The sequence below is a fragment of the Saimiri boliviensis genome, chromosome 7, assembly GCF_048565385.1.
Source record: "Saimiri boliviensis isolate mSaiBol1 chromosome 7, mSaiBol1.pri, whole genome shotgun sequence".
In the NCBI taxonomy this organism is placed as follows: Eukaryota; Metazoa; Chordata; class Mammalia; order Primates; family Cebidae; genus Saimiri; species Saimiri boliviensis.
The window spans coordinates 62,818,107-62,836,332 of record NC_133455.1 but is presented as its reverse complement, the minus strand read 5'-3'; the positions used below and the strand labels follow the sequence as shown (position 1 = coordinate 62,836,332).

The following is an 18,226-nucleotide window of genomic DNA, read 5'->3' as shown; positions in this document are numbered from 1 at the left end:
AGTGCAGTGGTACAATTATGGCTCACTATAGCCTCAACCTCCCAGGCTCAAGTGATCCCCCCACCTTAGCCTCCTGAGTATCTGGGACTACAGGTGCACACAACATTATGCCTCGCTAATTTTTTGATGTTTTTGTAGGGACAAGATACCCCTTTGTTGCCCAGGCTGGTCTCAAATTCCTGGGCTCAAAGCAATTCTCCCTCCTCGGCCTCCCAAAGTTCTGAGATTACAGGCGTGAGCCACTGTGCTGGCTGGAACGGTTTTTAATTGTGTTGAAAGAAAATAAACTGCTTCTATCATTGCATCTTCTCTGATTCTATTGCCTCCCTCTTTCACTTCTAAATGCCCTAGCGATTACTTCGAGCCTGAGGTGCAATCGAGGTCTCCCTATCCCTACCTCAAGATCCTTAACTTAATCATGTCTGCAAAGATGACATATTTGCAGATTTCGAGGATAAGAATATGAACGTCTATGGTGGGCCATTATTCTGCCCACCACACCACCAATCTAGAAAATGCTCTCACCTTTAAATTTTGTTGTCTCTTTTCTTCAATAATGCCCCATGAAAGAAAGTGAATTCATATCTAAATACTGATTCTTCGAACAGGACAGGGCACTTTACATATTAACTCATTTAAATTATCACCAGCCTTCAACTTGGTGAGATAGATATTATTGCCTGTATTTTAAAGGTTCTGAGATTGAAGATGAGAGTTAAAAACCTGACTGAGGTCATCTAGCTAGCTGATAAAAGGTCTGATTAGAAATGGGTACCCAGATCACTAGACTGGTGTCCATGATGGCAAACAAGCTTTTTCCACCATACCAGGAGTAGACTTGAGTCTTTTTTATCCAAAATGCTTGGGACTAGAACTGTTTGGATTTCGGATTTTGGGGGATTTTGGAACATTTGCATATACATAAGATATCTTGGAGATGAGACCAAAGTCTAAATGAAATTCATTTATGTTTCACATATAACCTATATACATAGGCTGATGATTATCTCATACAACATTTTTAGTTATTTCTGTGCATGAAAAGTTTTTACTGCATTTTGACTGTGACCTGGCACATAAGATCAGGTGTGGAATTTTCCACTTGTGGCATCATGTCAGTGCTCAAAAAGTTTTGGATTTGGGAACATTTCGAATTTTTGGATTAGAGATGCTCAACCTTACAGATGTTTGGCTTATCATTCTATGAATGATTTCTGGCCAGTCTGGTTCTCAGGAGACATGCTGTAATATGGTATATACATATTTTTGATGAGTTAAAAATAAAGAATATAGGGGAAGGCTTCAAGCTGGAGAGACAACTTTGAATAACGTATTGTGGCTGAATGTTCCGACCTTTATTGACCATGTGACCTGGTTAAATCACTTCTGTTTATTAGGCCTCAGTCTTCTCTTCCAAAATGAGATGTTTGGACCTAAGGACAGCTTTCCAGTTCCCTTCCCATTGGGACATTCTATGATCTGAGAGAGAAAAGCCCCTGGCCTCAAGATACCTCCACTCTCTTGGGTAGGCACTAAGATGACTGCATTAATGTTAGAAGCATCTGAACTATGCCAGAGACAACCTACTGCAGATCTAAGGGGAAAATGAAGGGCAATGAATGCGAGAGGAAGGGGAGAGGAAAGAAGCCCATGATGATTAGAGATGGAAATGGCAACATAAACAGCAGACAAATATAACCACTGACAGGTGTCTAGCGTTTACGATGCACATAAAACTCTGCTGGTCTCTGAGGACGCAGAATCAAGTCACTGTTTTTGGTCTTAAGGCGCTCACAGAACGTCCAGGGGTTACACGTTGAATTTAACCCTGGACATATGACTTCCACCTTTAGAAGTCCTGGATGTGAGAAACGTAAGAAAAACGGAGACATGAAAATATTAACAAAAACGTCTGAGTGTGCCAGAGGCAACGTGAAAAGACGATAGGTGGAAACAGGTGGGACCCACTGGTAAGCTGCATGCGCGACTAGGACAAAGAAATGGTCCCCCACTGCCGAGCTTCACCCAGACACAAAAGAAACGGCTTCTGCGCTCAGAGGCGAGGCTTCTCCTCAGCCAGCAGGGCGGCCGGGCTGCAGAGTTCCCGCCCCCGGCCGGCCCCCGCCGCCCCCGCCTCCATTACCTCGGGCCTCGGAAGTGACGCAACGCCCCGCCCCCGCCGCTAGATCCGCTGCTGCTGCCGCGGCGGGCGGACCTGCAGGAGGTGGCGGCGGCCGAGGCTGAGGGAAGATGGCGGACGGCGTGGACCACATAGACATTTACGCGGATGTAGGCGAAGAGTTCAACCAGGTACGTGAGAGCCCGGGTCCCCACCGCCGAAGCGGGCGGCGCTGCGGCCGGGACGCTGACCCGGGGCCCGCTGCGGGCGGCGAGCCGACTCGACTGCAGACTGTGCGCCCTTGCCGCCTCTGGGCCGCACCGCCGACCCCCGGCGTGGCGCCTGCCTCGCCTCTCGTTCTACTGCGTCGTTTCGCGGGCCGCGGGTGCGGCGACCCGCCGCGGGGCCCGGAGCGCGGACGCAGGCCGCCGTGCAGCTGCCGTCGGCCACTCCCTCGCCGCCTCTGCCTCGCTCCCCATTGTTGGCGGCACCCGGCTGGCGCTTCCCGCCGCGCTAGGCCCGGGCAGTGGGGCCGCGTGTAAGCGGCGAGGAGAACTGGCCGCCGCCGCACCCCCTCCCCCGCCGCTGGCCGGAGGGGAAGCCCCGGAGGGGCGCGCGCCCGCCGTCCCTACCGCCGCCGCGCGGGCTCCGATTCCTCCCATCGCTCCATTTTGTCTCCCTGCCCGCGCACGGTCGCCTCTTGGAAGGCCGCATTCACGGCCCTTTGTATCCCGCGCGCCCAGTCCCCGGGGCTCTGCTGCTCGGGTTTACGGCAGGTTTCGGCGGGGCGCCTTCCTCCTCCTCCCCTCACACTTTATGAAGGCAGCTGAGGTGCAGGCTCATTTGCAACAAGTCCTTTGACTTTTGGAGACACAGATCGTATTTAAAAGTCGGCGCGCTGGTCCTGCCTCGTTAATCCAGGACTTGCAGTGCTTTTGAAGCCCAGTCGTTGTTGGCCTTTATGATGAAAATTCCTGTGAAGATGTGTGGCCGGGACCAAAAGGAAGAATTGGAAACGCGGTGGTTGGATGGAACAAAAAGATGGTAGCTCACCAAACAGATCTCATAGTGGTTAAAATGAAAGAACGTTCTCCCCAAATCCTTATGATGTGGTTTAAAAATTAAGAGTTGTGGATAAGACCCTATTTTCGAAAACAAAGCGTTAAATCCTGCCCCGCCCCGCCCGCCGGCCCTTGCATTACCTTTTGGAAGGTTGGGCGAAAGTGAGAATGCAAGGTTTTCCTGAACGATGTGGCTTAGAGGTAACGCGGAGCTGTGATGTCTGACAATGGACATCCTTGCAAAAGATGTCGTTTGTTGCTAGAGTAGTGACGTTTAAGGTCTGAACCTGCTGTTCCTATCTTTAGTGCATTTTATGTAGTAACACATTTTAAAAAATCAAATTATGCCTAACTGCAGTGTTCCTAAAAGCTTTATTATTATTATTTGTATTTCCCAGGTCCTTATGAGAAGCTTAATAAAATTCTGCTAGCAAATGTGTTCATTTCTCCTCCATTAACGATCATATTCGTGACTAGTTGCTCAGGCTTTTTAAAAACAAACTCAAGAGATCTTTGCTGTTCTACTTTTCAGGAATGACTTTGTGTCTCTGGTTTAAATACTAGAAAACTAACTACCAGTTGGCTTTAAATGTTTGCTACTCCGTTGAAGATTGGATTTGTTTATAGATGTAATACGTTGTAATCAAAGGTTAAGTTTTTAAATCTTTGTGTTTTAAAAATTGTGCTTATGTTTTAAATATAAAGCTTGAGTTGTGTCAATTACAAATCAGACAGATTCCTCGAGTGCAACACAGATTGTAACGCTTACAGGTCTTACACGCCTGTAAGACCTCTAGGAAACTTTTTTCCTTTTATTTATCAAATGATGTTAACAGTGAGTTTAAAAGAGGGCCGTAACTGCAAGTAAAGGAACAATGGTTAAATGTTCAAGATTGCCTTTATTAGCTTTTCTTACAGAGAATACATTGCTTCACCTTTCTATGCGCAATAAAAGAAGAATTGGGACACAATTTTAGAAGTTAAGGTTTTTCGGTACCTCTTAATGAAATATTTTTAGGGTTTTGGAGACTTAATTTGAGAGGGACGTCTCCCTTATTCAGATAGCTGGATGGAGTGATATAGCAAGTGCTGAGATTGGTTTTGTGGACCCAGTGAAGGACTCCTTTTAAATGTAACTTTGCCGCATTATATCTAAAACAGTTGTATAATTTTACCAGTAAAATATTTATGTGTTTGAATAGATTAATGGCCAGGTTAAATAGAGGCATTGTTTTTGTTATTTTGCATATCATTGGTCAATCAATAATTGATTGATTTATGTATCCTTTTGCATACCACTGCTTGCTGTGGTAATTCTTGTAACCCCCTCCTCCCCAAAAAAAAGGTCACAAAAGGATAGTTGATTATTTTCAAAGCTTATCCTGTTTTTAAAAATATGTTTCTGTCATTGAAATATTTTTCCAAAATCTTAGAGGCGACCACAAAATTATTTACAACTGATTTAATCTTTATTAGCTGGTGACCTTATTTCTACTAGTTATCGTAGACTAGAACTCTTGTTTAATTGTAGTTGGGTAAAATAACTTTACTAAGTATTAGCCAGCTTTAACTTATTTTGGCTTCAAAACTGTTGTAAACATTTTTTAAAAATCTTTGTTTTCCAGTGCAGTTCTAGTTGGATTTATATACCTTGAAATCCGGTATAGTCTGTATTTCAGTTTTCTACTGTTTTTTTTGTTTTGTTTTTTGTTTTTTTTTTCCCTGTATCTTGCTGAATCTTCTGTTTTAAATGTCATGTCAGGCTTTTCTGTATTTTGGTAAGGCACAGTATTATTTCAAAAAGTATGATTTGCATTTATTGAAGTACAGAGAAAAAAGTGTGAGGCATTCAACAGTCTTAGCAGAAACTAATTTGTTTAGGGATAGATTGAGAATAAATTAGTGAAACTAATAGAATTCCTTTCTTCACTAGGTGAATTAAGAATGGAGAAGCAAGGGGGAGGAGGCACAAGGCACTGGCTACTCCTATGGGTTCTGTTTAGTTCTTAAGTTAGAGGTCTTTGAATGTCACCAAGTTGAGAACATTTAGAAGGAGGATTTGAACATCTTCCAAACCTCCATACTACTTGAAGTTGAGGAGAAAGTGATTCTGTCTCACACTCAATAGTGTATCAGTTCAGTTTGAACTGGGATTTATACTCAAGTGCAGTAATTACTAGCCCAATATTTAGTAATTGTAGATTTAAAAATTCTGGCCAAAACTATATAATTTAAAATTTGAATTCAGGGCAGGTGTGGTGGCTCACACCTGTAATCCCAGCACTTTGGGGGGCCAAGGTGGACAGAATTGGAAGTCAGGAGTTCCAGACCAGCCTGGCGAACATGGTAAAACCCCATCTCTATCAAATACAAAAATTGGCCGGCCATGGTGGTGCCTGCCTGTAATCCCAGCTCCTGGAGAAACTGAGGCAGAAGAATGGTTTAAACCCAGGAGGCAGAGGTTGCAGTGAGCTGAGATTGGCCACTGCACTCCAGCCTGGGTGACAGAGTGAGACCCTGTCTCAAAAATAGTAATAATAATTGAATTACTCAAAATACATTTCTCGAGTGTCTGGTATGTGCCAACAACGAGGGATACAAAGATTAGATAGTCTCCATCCTTAGAGTACACTGCAGGGGAGCTGAGAGATACCTAGACACAGTAGTCCACCCTTATCCACAGTTTCAATTTCTGTGTTTTCAGTTACCTGTGGTTCTGAGGTCTGAAAATATTACATACAATAAGATACGTTGAGAGATAATATATTTAGGTAACTTTTATTACAGTAAATTGTTATACAGTCATGTTTCGCTTCACGATGTGATATGTTCTGAGAAGTCCATGCTTAGGTGCTTTAATCATGTGATCAGAGTGCTTTTACATTTCAAACCTAGATGGTGCAACCTACTACACATGTAGGCTATATGGTGTGTCCTGTTGCTCCTAGGCTACAAACTTGTACCGCATATTACTGTACTGAATACTTTAGCCCCTTGTAACACAATGGTAAGTATTTGTGTATTTAATATATCTAAACATAGAAAAGGTAAGTGAAAATCTTGGTATAAAAGATAAAAAGTCAGGGTGTTCCTTGCTCTCATATATTAAACGTTATAAGAAAAATAAGATAAAAAGTGGCACACTTGTATAGGGCCCTTATGAAAGGAACCTGCATGACTGAAAGTTGCTCTGGGAGAGTGAGTGAATGACTGCTGAGTGAATGTGAAGATCTGGGCTATTACTGTACAGTACTGTAGACGTCATAAACTGGACAGTACACTCAGGCTACACTAAATTTAAACTTTTTTTCAATAATACATTAACCTTAGCTTGCTGTAATGTTTTCACTTATATTTGAAACATTTTCTCACTGTCATCTAGGCTGGAGTACAGTGGTGCAGTTGTGGCTTGCTGCAGCCTTGACCTCCCAGGCTCAAGCAGTCCTCCTGCCTCAGCCTCCAGAGCAGCTGAGACTACAGGCATGGGCTACCATGCCTGGCTAATTTTTTATTTTTTGTAGGGATGAGGTCTCGCTGTGTGGTCCCAGCTAGTCTCGAACTCCTAGGCTCAAGCTGTGTTCCTGCTTTGACCTACCAAAGTGTTGGGATTACAGGCGTGAGCCACTGTGACTGGCCTGTTTTTACTTTATAGACTTCTTAGACTCTTCAGTAATAACAGTTTAAAACACAAATGCATTGTGTAACTATAAAATATTTTCTTTATATCTTTATTCTATAAGCTTTTTTCTTTGTTTTTTGTTTTGTTTTGAGATGGAGTCTCACTCTGTCACCCAGGCTAAAGTGCAGTGGCGTGATCTTGGTGTACCACAACCTCTGCCTCCTGGGTTCAAGCAGTTCTCCTGCCTCAGCCTCCTGAGTAGCTGAGATTACAGGCACACACCACCATGCCTGCTTAATTTCTGTGTTTTTGGTAGAGATGGGGTTTCACTGTGTTGGCCAGGCTGGTCTCAAACTCCTGACCTCAAGTGATCCCTCTCACCTGGGCTTCTCAAAGTGCTGGGATTACAGGCGTGAGTCACCGCACCTGGCCTAAACTCCTTTCTGTTATTTTTTTAAACTTTTAAAATTAAGTTTATTAGAGACAAAATGTGTTGCACAGGTATCAAACTCTTGGCCTCAAGTGATCCTCTTACCTCAGCCTCCCAAAGGAGGCTGGAATCACAAGCATGAGCGACAGACCACACCTGGCCTTTGTTTTTTTTTTTTTTTTAAGCTTTTTTGTTAAAAACGAAGACATACATTAGTTTAGGCCTACACAGGGTCGAGATTATCAATATCAGTCTTCCATCTCTGCATCTTTTCCCATAGGAAGGTCTTCAGGGGCAGTCAGATGCATGAGCTGCCGTCTCCTGGTATAACAGTGCCTTCTTCTGTAATACCTCATGAAGGACCTACCTGACGCTGTTGTACAGTTAACATTTTAAAGTAGGAAGAGTATACTCTAACATAATGACAAAAAGTATAGTATAATTGGCCTTGGTGTGGTGGCTCACGCTTGTTATCCCCGTGCTTTGGGAGGCCAACGCAGGCAGATTGCTTGAGACCAGGAGTTTGAGACTAGCCTGGCCAATATGTCAGAACCCCATCTCTATTAATACAGAAAAGAGTAAAAACAAACAAGTATAATATAATAAATACATAAACCAGTAACACAGTCACTTATTATTGTCAGGTTTCATGTACTGTATATAATTGTATGTATCATTCTTTTATATGACTGGTAGCACAATGGGTTTGTTTACACGAGCCCAAACATGTGAGTCATGCATTAGGCTAAGATCACTAAACAGTAGTAACTTTTCAGTTCCATTATAATCTGACCACCATTATATACTGTGTATGAACCAAAACATTGTCATGTCATGCATGACTATAATTTTTCTCTTTTATTAATTTTTACAGTGCCTACTTTATAAATTAAACTTTATCATAAGTATGTATAAGACAAAATGTAGTGTATATATAGGGTTCCTTGCTTTCTATGGCTTTAGGTATCCACTGGAAGTCTTGGAACATACCTCCCTCAGATAAGAGAGGACTACTGTACTTAGAGCACACTGACAGGTCCTATATTGTAATTGCCATTACTTTCTGTTTATCTGTAGTTTTGTTGATTTGGAGAGGAAAGTCAAAACAATTTGGTGAACTTTAGGGAAACGTGCACTTTGTGCATTGAAGTAGTATATTTTGTTGCTTTTTTGGGACTCAGAAACTCTTCTTTTTTTTTTTTTTTGAGACGGAGTTTCGCTCTTGTTGCCCAGGCTGGAGTGCAATGGCGCGATCTCGGCTCACCGCAACCTCTGCCTCCTGGGTTCAGGCAATTCTCCTGCCTCAGCCTCCTGAGTAGCTGGGATTACAGGCACACGCCACCATGCCCAGCTAATTTTCAGTATTTTAGTAGAGACTGGGTTTCACCATGTTGACCAGGATGGTCTCGATCTCTTGACCTCGTGATCCACCCACCTCGGCCTCCCAAAGTGCTGGGATTACAGGCTTGAGCCACCGCGCCCGGCCTCAGAAACTCTTAATGTGAAATTTGGTTTCTGGTCTGTCAAGCAGTTGGGTCACTGATAGCATAGATTTAGTAATCTGACCACCCAACTTTAAAATAGAAGTGTAGGCCAGGTGTAGTGGCTCACGCCTATGATTGCAGCATTTTGGGAGGCTGAAGCAGGTAGATCACTTGAGGTCAGGAGTGAGGTAAGGAATTTGAGACCAGACTGGCCAACATGGTAAAAGCCCCATCTCTGCTAAAGTTTAGCTGGGTGTGGTGGTACACACCTGTAATTGAAACTACTCCAGAGGCTGAGGCAGGAGAATTGCTTGAACCTGGGAGTTGGAGGCTGCAGTGAGCCAAGATCGGGCCACTGCTGCCTCCAGCCTGAGTGACAGAGTGAAACTTTATCACACAAAAAAATTACTTAAAAAAAATGAAAGTGTATAGAGGTGGTAGTTGGAACAAAAAATTCACTTTGAAGTTACAGACCTAGACACCCGAAAAGTCAGTTTTTATGTCATGAATCATTTTTTTTTACATTCAGTCATTATGTATTCTAGTCAATTGTTGAGCCAATTATGGAAAATATCAGAGAAGCATTGTTTATGACTTATATTTACTAGAAAACCATCTGAAATAAAGCTGTCAGGTTGAGAATGAACTAGATAGAATTCATTCAGAAACGTGGATAGAAGTGTTTAGGGAAGCTAGAACTTTTCTCCATTTTGTTTTTTATGAATGCAGTTAATTTAGTTGCCTATGAGTTGTCCACTATGGTATATGTGGGATATTTTTTAGTACCAAATTGGCTTCCTTATCATTAGTTAAGGAAGGGATTTTTACAGGGATTACTAGCCAATTTTACTGTCTACTCAGAACATAATTAGGTAAAACCTGAAAATGATACATTTTCTTTAAAAATATATCCATTAGGTTATGTTACTGGATTTTGCATACTAGTATAGTATTTCTTTTCCTTGGTATAGGATATATTTTGTAAATGTGAAATGTAACTTCCCCCCTTCATGTATTTCTCTAAATGGAAATAATTTAAAATAGGCTTTGAAACAAGTGGCCTTTGCTGTGCATTCACTAATACTATCATATAATGTACGAATTTATATATTTGTTGTTGTTATTGAGATGGGATCTCCCTAATTTGCCCATGCTGGTCTTAGACTCCTGGGCTCCAGGGATCATCTTGCCTTGGCCTCCCAAAGTAATGGGATTAGCAGACATGAACCACCATGCCTAGCCTCAAATGATACTACTGTAATTTTAGAACCACCAAAAAAATGTCGGGCCTTTCAGGGAGAATGCTGAATATTTTGACAGCTAACAAGTTCATCCCAGTAGTGGTATATAGTATGTATTGTATATCTGTGATATTAAAATTGTATGGAGGGTAATTAGGGAAAAAAATGTCTAAAAGTAAATTCTTGAAGGAAGGGAGACAGGGATAATGAAAATGTTGAGCATCCTTACTTTAAGGAAATGTATAGGATTTCTGTCATTTTATCATCCATTTTCTCTGGCTTGGCAACAGATATTTCTATATTATGTAGAGCATAGTCTTGTGTAAAATGTTGAGAGAATACCTTGAATGATTGTAGTGATTTCGAATGGTAGGGAATGAAAAAAATTAGTCTTTTTACAAACTCTAAGAGCTGTTGCTTACTCCAAGCTTTATGTAACGCAGCTAGCTAGCTGCTATGAACAGTAGATGAGATGGGTCAGCATTTGGTATAAAGATAATGAGAGGGATGATGTTGACTTTGTCTTGTTTTTGAATGTCATTAAAGGTAATAATTGAAAAGGCCTCATGTAATATAATTTGATACTGTTAAATATTTCTTTGACAAAGTGGAAACCTTTTTATTAGTTTGTTCAGTAGGCTTGCAGAGCTCTATATATGACCTGTGATACACATTTTGCATAATTTTTCATGCAAACATTATACATGGTTTCTCATTTTATGAAGTAAGAGCAAAGTTCAGTGTATTCTGTATTTTTTTTACTGTGGAGGATCAATGTGATATGAAGCTGATTAAAAGGAAGATTACTGATACTGCAAGAAAGTGTGCTTTGAGTTTCATTTTTAGTAATGGCAGCAAATGCATTCAGATTTATTTTATATATATATATATATATTTTTTTTACAAAGTTTAAATGTATACTCTTGAGGCTAGAGTACAGGCTGTGGCCTTGGAACAGAGTGAAGCTAACTAGTCCACATGGAAATCAAACCCCAGGACCGTGGTCTTAATTAGGATCATACTACAACCACTTGGAAGCAGGACAACTCCCAGACAAAATGGCTGATCCTAAATATTGGTAGTATCATATCAATGTGGAAAATTGGTTTGTGTCAACATAGGAGTTCATGGATGGACAAAAATAGTAAGTGATTGTGATGTACCAGGTTAGTGTAGCTGCAATTATGCTTGAAATTTTTTGTCTACTTATGTGAACATTTTCACAGACTTATAGCTAATAAAAACACAAATAATCTGTTCACCTATTTATGTAAGTGAAAGTGTAAATATAAAAATACATTTAGTCCTGCTGTTAATAACCCTTCCATTCTTTTTTACTTTCCCTCAGACCATATATTGTGATTATAGTTTCTGCTGAGGAGGATGGAAACTCAACTCCCTTTGAATAATGTTAATAATTCTACTTGATGTACAGAACCGGATTGCAAGAGAGTTTAACGTGCCCAACACCCCTTGTGGGAAACCTTTTAGTATCTTAAGTGCATGGAACTACTGCTGCAGCCACGGCGCCTGAAGCTTCAGCTACACTGAAACTTCATAACAAAACTTACCCTCGTTTTTCCTAATTTCTGTGGTCATTGCAATTTGAGCATGTTACTTTGTTTAACAAAAACTCATAAAGATTATTTTAGTATTGCTGTACAAACAAAATAAAATTATGGCATTATTCAGTGACTTGTGGTCTTAGTTTTCTGCCCTTTGTTAAAGATAGCTTTGTTCTCTGATTTAACCTTGAGATCCCAGACCCCTTATTAAATAAGTCTTATAGTTATTCCACCTCATAACAAGTAAAATTGATATGTAAAGATTTCTGTAATTAGGAAACTGGATAAGTCATTAATGAGAAGATTACCTGATGATTACTTGAGGTTCCTTTATTTGTGTATATAAATGATATTTCCCTTTCTAGGCTTTTTTCTTCTTTTTCTTTTAAAAGATCTTATTCTGGCTCTCTTTTAAATAAAACAGTGGCCCAGGCCCATAGTAATACCTTGTTGATCCGTTTACCACCATATAACAAATGCTTTTCTCTGGATCATTCTCTATCCATTTATGGATTATTTTGGTTAAGAGTCCCTAAAACTATGAGCTCCTCGATATGTGCTTTTTGTACAGTTCTTTAGAAAATTGTAAATGGGAGAATCTGTAAATTATGTCTCAACTTTTAAGTTGTCTTGTAATTGTCATTTTCTTATCTCAAATGTTCCACCTCATAAGAATAAAATGGTTTACACCAACACAAGTAGTTGTGGAAAGGGAGAGTAGAAGATAAAAATGGAGGCTTTCGTGTGCTACAGGTTTAGTCAAGCTTTTGGTCTAGTACTGGTTATCAAAGGCAATTAAATAGTGTTGAGTGTTCTGCTTTTACCTACATTTCATTTTTCATGTACTTATTTACAGACTGAATTCCATTTTCTATATTATTCCTGCTCCTGTGTCTGTTCCCTTTTAGTTTTCCTTTTCCCTGATGATTATTTAGGCATGTAAGTGACCCCCAGTAGCATTGCTTTAATTCTGCTGGTGAAGCTTTAAATGGCAAAGCTTTACTGTACTCTGTTTTGTTGTCTGTTGCTTTTCTCTTGCTAATTTACTTGACCAGATAACTAAGAATTCAGGTAAGCATTAGCTCTTTGTTCACTGAAAATGATACAACTTTCGAGGTAATTAATTTCGATAGTTCTACATGTATTTAGTTTCTCATTCCCTTGTTCGTTTATTATGACATCCTGAATTATTTACATGCCCACATTTCTTTCCTTTCCTGAGGCTAAGCTCACTACTTTTTTCTAAAACTAGTAGCTTCCTTAGGGTTAGAAATCAAGATCTGAATACTATAGAAAATAATAAGTTTTTCTGTGGTCAAATATTAAAGATACAATGGCTTTGGATTTTGGGGTGATTTTTCCAATGTCAATTAAAAAACTTGTTTATTTGCATTTATGTGTTACTACTTAAGAGTATTTCCAAGGAAAGTTTTGTTATTACTTTCTTTTGTCTCCATGTTATTCTTTTTCCAAAACAACTTATTTTTTATATTATAATATCAGTGGAAAAGTAGGTTTCATTATAAAGAAATTAACTTTAGGCCGGATGCTGTGGCTCAAGCCTGTAATCACAACACTTTGGGAAGCTGAGGCAGGAGGATTGCTTGAGCTCAAAAGTTGGAGACTAGCCTGGGCAATGTATCGATACCTAGTCTCTTCCAAAAAAAAAAAAAAAAAGAGGTTAAAAAAAGATTCACTAAAAAGAGTGAATCTCTTTTTAACCTTTTTTCTTAGATGGAGTCTCACTCTGTCACCCAGATTGGAGTACAGTGACATGATCTTGGCTCACTGCAGTCTCCACCTTTGGGTTCAAGTGATTCTCCTGCCTCAGCCTCCTGAGTAACTGGGATTACAGGCGCGAAACACCACATCCAGCTAATTTTTGTATTTTTAGTAGAGATGTGGTTTCACCCTGTTGGCTAGGCTGGTCTCAAACTCCTGACCAAAGATCCGCCTGTTGTGGCCTCCCAAGAGTTGGGATTACAGATGTGAGCCACTGCGCCCAGCAAGAAATTAACTTTTTAGGCCTGTTCAAGAATACATCTATTGCAGAAAGTGAAAACAGATTTGTACTGAGATCCTTGGCTTTTTTCTATCAGATTTTTAAAACATAAAGTTGAATTTGTGTTCAAATCTGTTTAGTAGTATTTTGGCTTTTGTATAATCTAGAGCATTATTTCTGTATCTCAGGAAGCTGAATATGGTGGGCATGATCAGATAGATTTGTATGACGATGTCATATCTCCATCTGCAAATAATGGAGATGCCCCAGAAGACCGGGATTACATGGATACTCTCCCACCAACTGTTGGTGACGATGTGGGTAAAGGAGCAGCACCGAATGTTGTCTATACGTATACTGGAAAGAGAATTGCATTATATATTGGAAATCTAACATGGGTGAGTAAAGTTAATATATGAATTAAATTATTGGTAATTGATTTTGAACTGTTCTAGTAGTTAATGTTTTTCTCCAGATCAAAAGTTTGAAGTTGCTGTATTTGTTTCTCTGTATGTGTTTGCTTGTGCAATGAGGAGGGAAATACAAATTTGTTTGCTAGTTTTGGGTTTTGTGGTTATTCAGTTTTTCTTGTTGGAGATACTAGTTAAATTAGTTTTGTCTTCCGTTATCTTTTTCATGCTACCACTTTACCTTGCTTCAGATATCCCAGTTTCACTAAAAATAATGCTCACATGGGGTCTCAAACCAGATTTCAAGTGTAAAAGGAAAGAGACGTGGTATCACTCCTGGTTTAAAAATAGTGTCCATTATTTAATTTGTATTACAAATCTGAGTTTTGTTTCTGCTCTTAAATTTCAAATCTGATTTATAGAAGCACTGCCGTATATATTTTAATTTGGGTTGTTATGAGACTAAGATTATTGATTTAGAGCTTTATTAACTGCACATATGTATATTTATATTTTTATTAACATTACATTTTAAATATCATTAAAATAGTCCTATAGAATTTACTTGAAGTTAAAAAAAAAATTGTATATCTAAAAATCAGTAAAACTTGGCACTCTTGCATTTCCTTGATAACATGGTATTTTTAAACGTTTTATTTACATTTCTTTTTGTTTGTTTGTTTTTGGAGACAGAATTTGCAAAACTCTTTCACCCAGGCTGTAGTGCAGTGGTGTAATCATAGCTCACTGAAGGCTCAAGTGATCCTTCCGTCCCAGCCTCCAAGTAGCTAGGACCACAGGCATGTGCCACTACACTTGACTAATTTAAAAAAAAAAAAAAAAAAAAAACTTTGCAGATCTGACTTCTTGTTAGGTTGCTCAGGCTGATCTCACTTTCCTGGCCTCAAGTGATCCTCCTAACTCAGCCTCTCAGAGTGCTGGGACTATGGTGCCCAGCCTATTTACATTTCTTATAAAACTAATTGTAATAGATCTCCCACCATCCAGTCTGAGCATTCTACAATACTGGAGACAGTAGCAGTGTAGTTACGAAAGTATGGTTGCTAAGTAAGCATTTGGATCTTAGCTCCAACTTCTGTTATTAGTTTTGTGACCTTGGGCAAGCTTTTTAACTTCCATTGTATCCTATGTAAAATGGGGATAATAGGCTTACAGGGTTGTCATAAGAGTTAAATAGTTGGTACATAAAGTACATGGTAGATATTAAATACGTGTTAGTTTTTTTTCTTCTCTATGTTTTAATTCAAAAACAAGGTGAAATTCAGAATTTTTTTTTTTAATGGGAGGAAGTCAAATTGGTTTTATTCACAAATTAAAATCATAGCAGTTTAAAACTATAAGGGACTAGAAACTCTTGAAAATCAAATCCTATTGTAACTCCAAGGGTATATACCTTCTGGTTTCTGAAGTGCTTGTCAGAGAATGAAGTTAGGTTCTCAGATATTTTTGTTCTGTTTAAAGCTTGGAGCCTGACTGGCTATAACTAGACTTAAGATTTGCACTCAGCATTCATTTTCCCTTTTATGTCCCGAATTTCCCCTTAAAAACTAAATTGGGATAGTAAAAATCTTGGCTATATTTTAATGGTTAACAAGGGGGAAAATATCTTGCAGTGGACAACAGATGAAGACTTAACTGAAGCAGTTCATTCTTTGGGAGTAAATGATATTTTGGAGATAAAATTTTTTGAAAATCGGGCAAATGGCCAGTCAAAGGGGTAAGAATTCTTTCTTTCTTTTTGACTTAGTAGCTAGTGATACAGTTTTTACAAGTTAACTTTCCTTTAAATTAATGTTAATTACACTTGTGGAGGTTCTTAGACAAAGATGGATACTATTCCTCTTACATAGCCTATTACCTAGCACACTAAAACTAGTGGAGTGGAGATGTGGACAGATCTATTTTCTAATTTTCCCAAGTTTTCTCCATCTGTGATTGAAATGGTTGTTGAAATGACAGTTTAAGAACCATTATTCTCTCTGTGATTAAGAGATGGGAGAAGATGAGCAACTGAAGAATAATGTGTATCACATGGATGTTTTGCTTTATTTAACTATTGAACTATGCAAGTGAGAAGGATGAGAATGAGAATATCCAAAAGTAAGAAAATAAAATGTCACTGTCCTACCATCCATTGATAATTACTGTTAACATAGTGAAGATTCTTTTGGACTTTTCCTTAAAAACAAAAGGAATTATAATTCATGTGTTTGTGTTTGATATAAGGAATAAAAATAAATACACATCCTCTCTAAGGTCTAATTCTTTCACATCATACCTGGTATGCTACTATAATTTACCTTTCTTATTTTTGGTTATTTTGGTTGTTTCCGCTTTTGCCTGTTATAAATAATGTTGCAGCAGGCATCATTTTATCTAAGTCTTTAGGTACAGATTTTGGATATTCTTTTAAGGATAAATTGTTAGATGCACAAAGATAAAGAATATGCTTATTTCATATATTGTTTAGTTATCTTAGAAGATTATACCAATTTATACTAAATGAGAATATTTTCACAATATGTGCAGAGTCTGAACACTTCTCACCAACTTCACTTACACCACTTGATCAAAGCCACTATCCTCTCTTACTTGAACTTTGGCAGTAGCTTCCTAACTGGAAGTATAGACTGCCCTCTACAGGCTGTACTTCACATAGTAGAAGTTCTTTTAAAAAAGGACATCAGTTCCTTTCTGCTCAGAATATTCTCATGGCTTCCTGTCTCACTCAGTCTTTACCACTGTCTACAAGGTACTTTGTGATCTGTTTCCCATTACCTTTCTGACCCTATTCCCTACCACTCTTTTTCATCCACATTAGTCCCTTTGCTATTTGTCAGACCAATTCTTACCTAGGATGTTTAGCCATTTTCTCTTTCTGGTTTACTTTTCCCCCTCAAATATCCACATGGCTTACTCTTTTGCTTCATTTAGGACTCACACTGCTTATGAGTTTTTCTTCTGTGACTACCTTGTGCAAAGTAGCACCTTCCTATTCTGTTTCCCTTATTTCTGCTCTGATAGATTTTACTTGTTGTCTCTTCTTGCTAGACTTTAAGCTTCACAAGAGCAGAGATTTTGTTTTGTTCACTGTTACATCCCCAGCTCTACCTTGCATATAGGAGGTAGTGCTTAATAAATATTTGTTAAATTAATTTGGTTGTTTCTAAATGTTGTGCCCTAAGATAATCCTGGCACAATCAGCAGAATTTGTTGTCTAGAATAAGAAGTGTAGGTTAAAAAGATTATATTGAACATTAAAGGGGAAAAGATCTTGAGCTTCTTAAGCTGCTAAGACCCTCCCTCCCTCAAAGAATTTAGAATATCCTATAGCTATACAAATTGGTAATCATTCTGATTATTTTAAATTTGTTTTTCTTATTGAGATATAATTCACATGCCTTAAAGTGCACGTTTTTAAAGTGTACAATTCAGTGATGTTTATGTTTATGAGTTTGGCAACCATTACCACTGTCTCTTTCCAAAACATTTCATCACCGCAAGAAGAAACCTTGTACCCGATTAGCAGTCACTCCCATTTCCTTTTTTCCTATCTGCTGGCAACCACTAATGTGCTCTGGATAGACCTATTCTGGACATTTCATTTAAATGGAATAATAAAATATGTAGTCCTATGTGACTGACTTTCTTCCTTAGCATAATGTTTTTAACTTCATCCATGTTGAAGCATGCATCAGCATCTCTTTTTATGGCTGAGTAATAATTCTACTACATGGATATAGCACTTGTTAAATCTATCAGTTGATGGATGTCTAGGTTATTTCCACTTCTGGCTATTAAGGAGAATGCCCCTGTGAATGTTTGTATGCCCATTTTGTGTGAACATGTATTTTCAGTTCTGTTGAATGTATACTTAGGAATGGAATTACTGGGTTATATGGTAACTCTATGTTTAAATTTTTGAGGAATTGTCAGATTGTTGCCAGGGTCATTGCACCATTATTAATATGTACTGATCACCAGTGTGCAAAGATTCCAGTTTCTTTACATATTTAATACTTGTCTTTTTGATTATAGCCATCCTAGTGGGTATGGGGTGGGATCCTGTGGTTTTGATTTTTATTTCCCCTGTGGTTAATGGTGTTGTACATCTTTTTATTGTAGCAAACAGTGGAAGCAACCTAAATGTCCATGAACTGATGGATAGGTTTCTTTTAATGTGGTATGTTTATAATGGAAAATTATTCAGCTTTAAAAGTCAAGGAAGTAATGATGCATGCTGTAACAAGGGATGAACCTTGAAAATATACCAG

The 18,226-nt window shown here is 38.9% G+C and overlaps 1 protein-coding gene across 4 annotated transcripts in view; it reads left to right on the top strand.

Annotated features, from left to right (window-relative positions):
* The first annotated feature begins 2,172 nt into the window (after positions 1-2,172).
* CPSF6 (cleavage and polyadenylation specific factor 6) overlaps positions 2,173-18,226 on the top strand; it is a 34,733-nt gene continuing 18,679 nt past the window's right edge. For 2 of the 4 annotated variants that reach the window (XM_039471894.2, XM_039471893.2), the window contains exons 1-3: positions 2,174-2,310; positions 13,710-13,919; positions 15,566-15,669. In XM_039471894.2, coding sequence (XP_039327828.1) covers positions 2,251-2,310; positions 13,710-13,919; positions 15,566-15,669 — 374 coding nt within the window. In that variant the 5' untranslated portion in view covers positions 2,174-2,250. Of the gene's footprint in view, positions 2,311-13,709; positions 13,920-15,565; positions 15,670-18,226 lie in introns of all 4 variants that reach the window. The other 2 variants (XM_039471892.2, XM_039471895.2) reach the window with 2 other exon arrangements.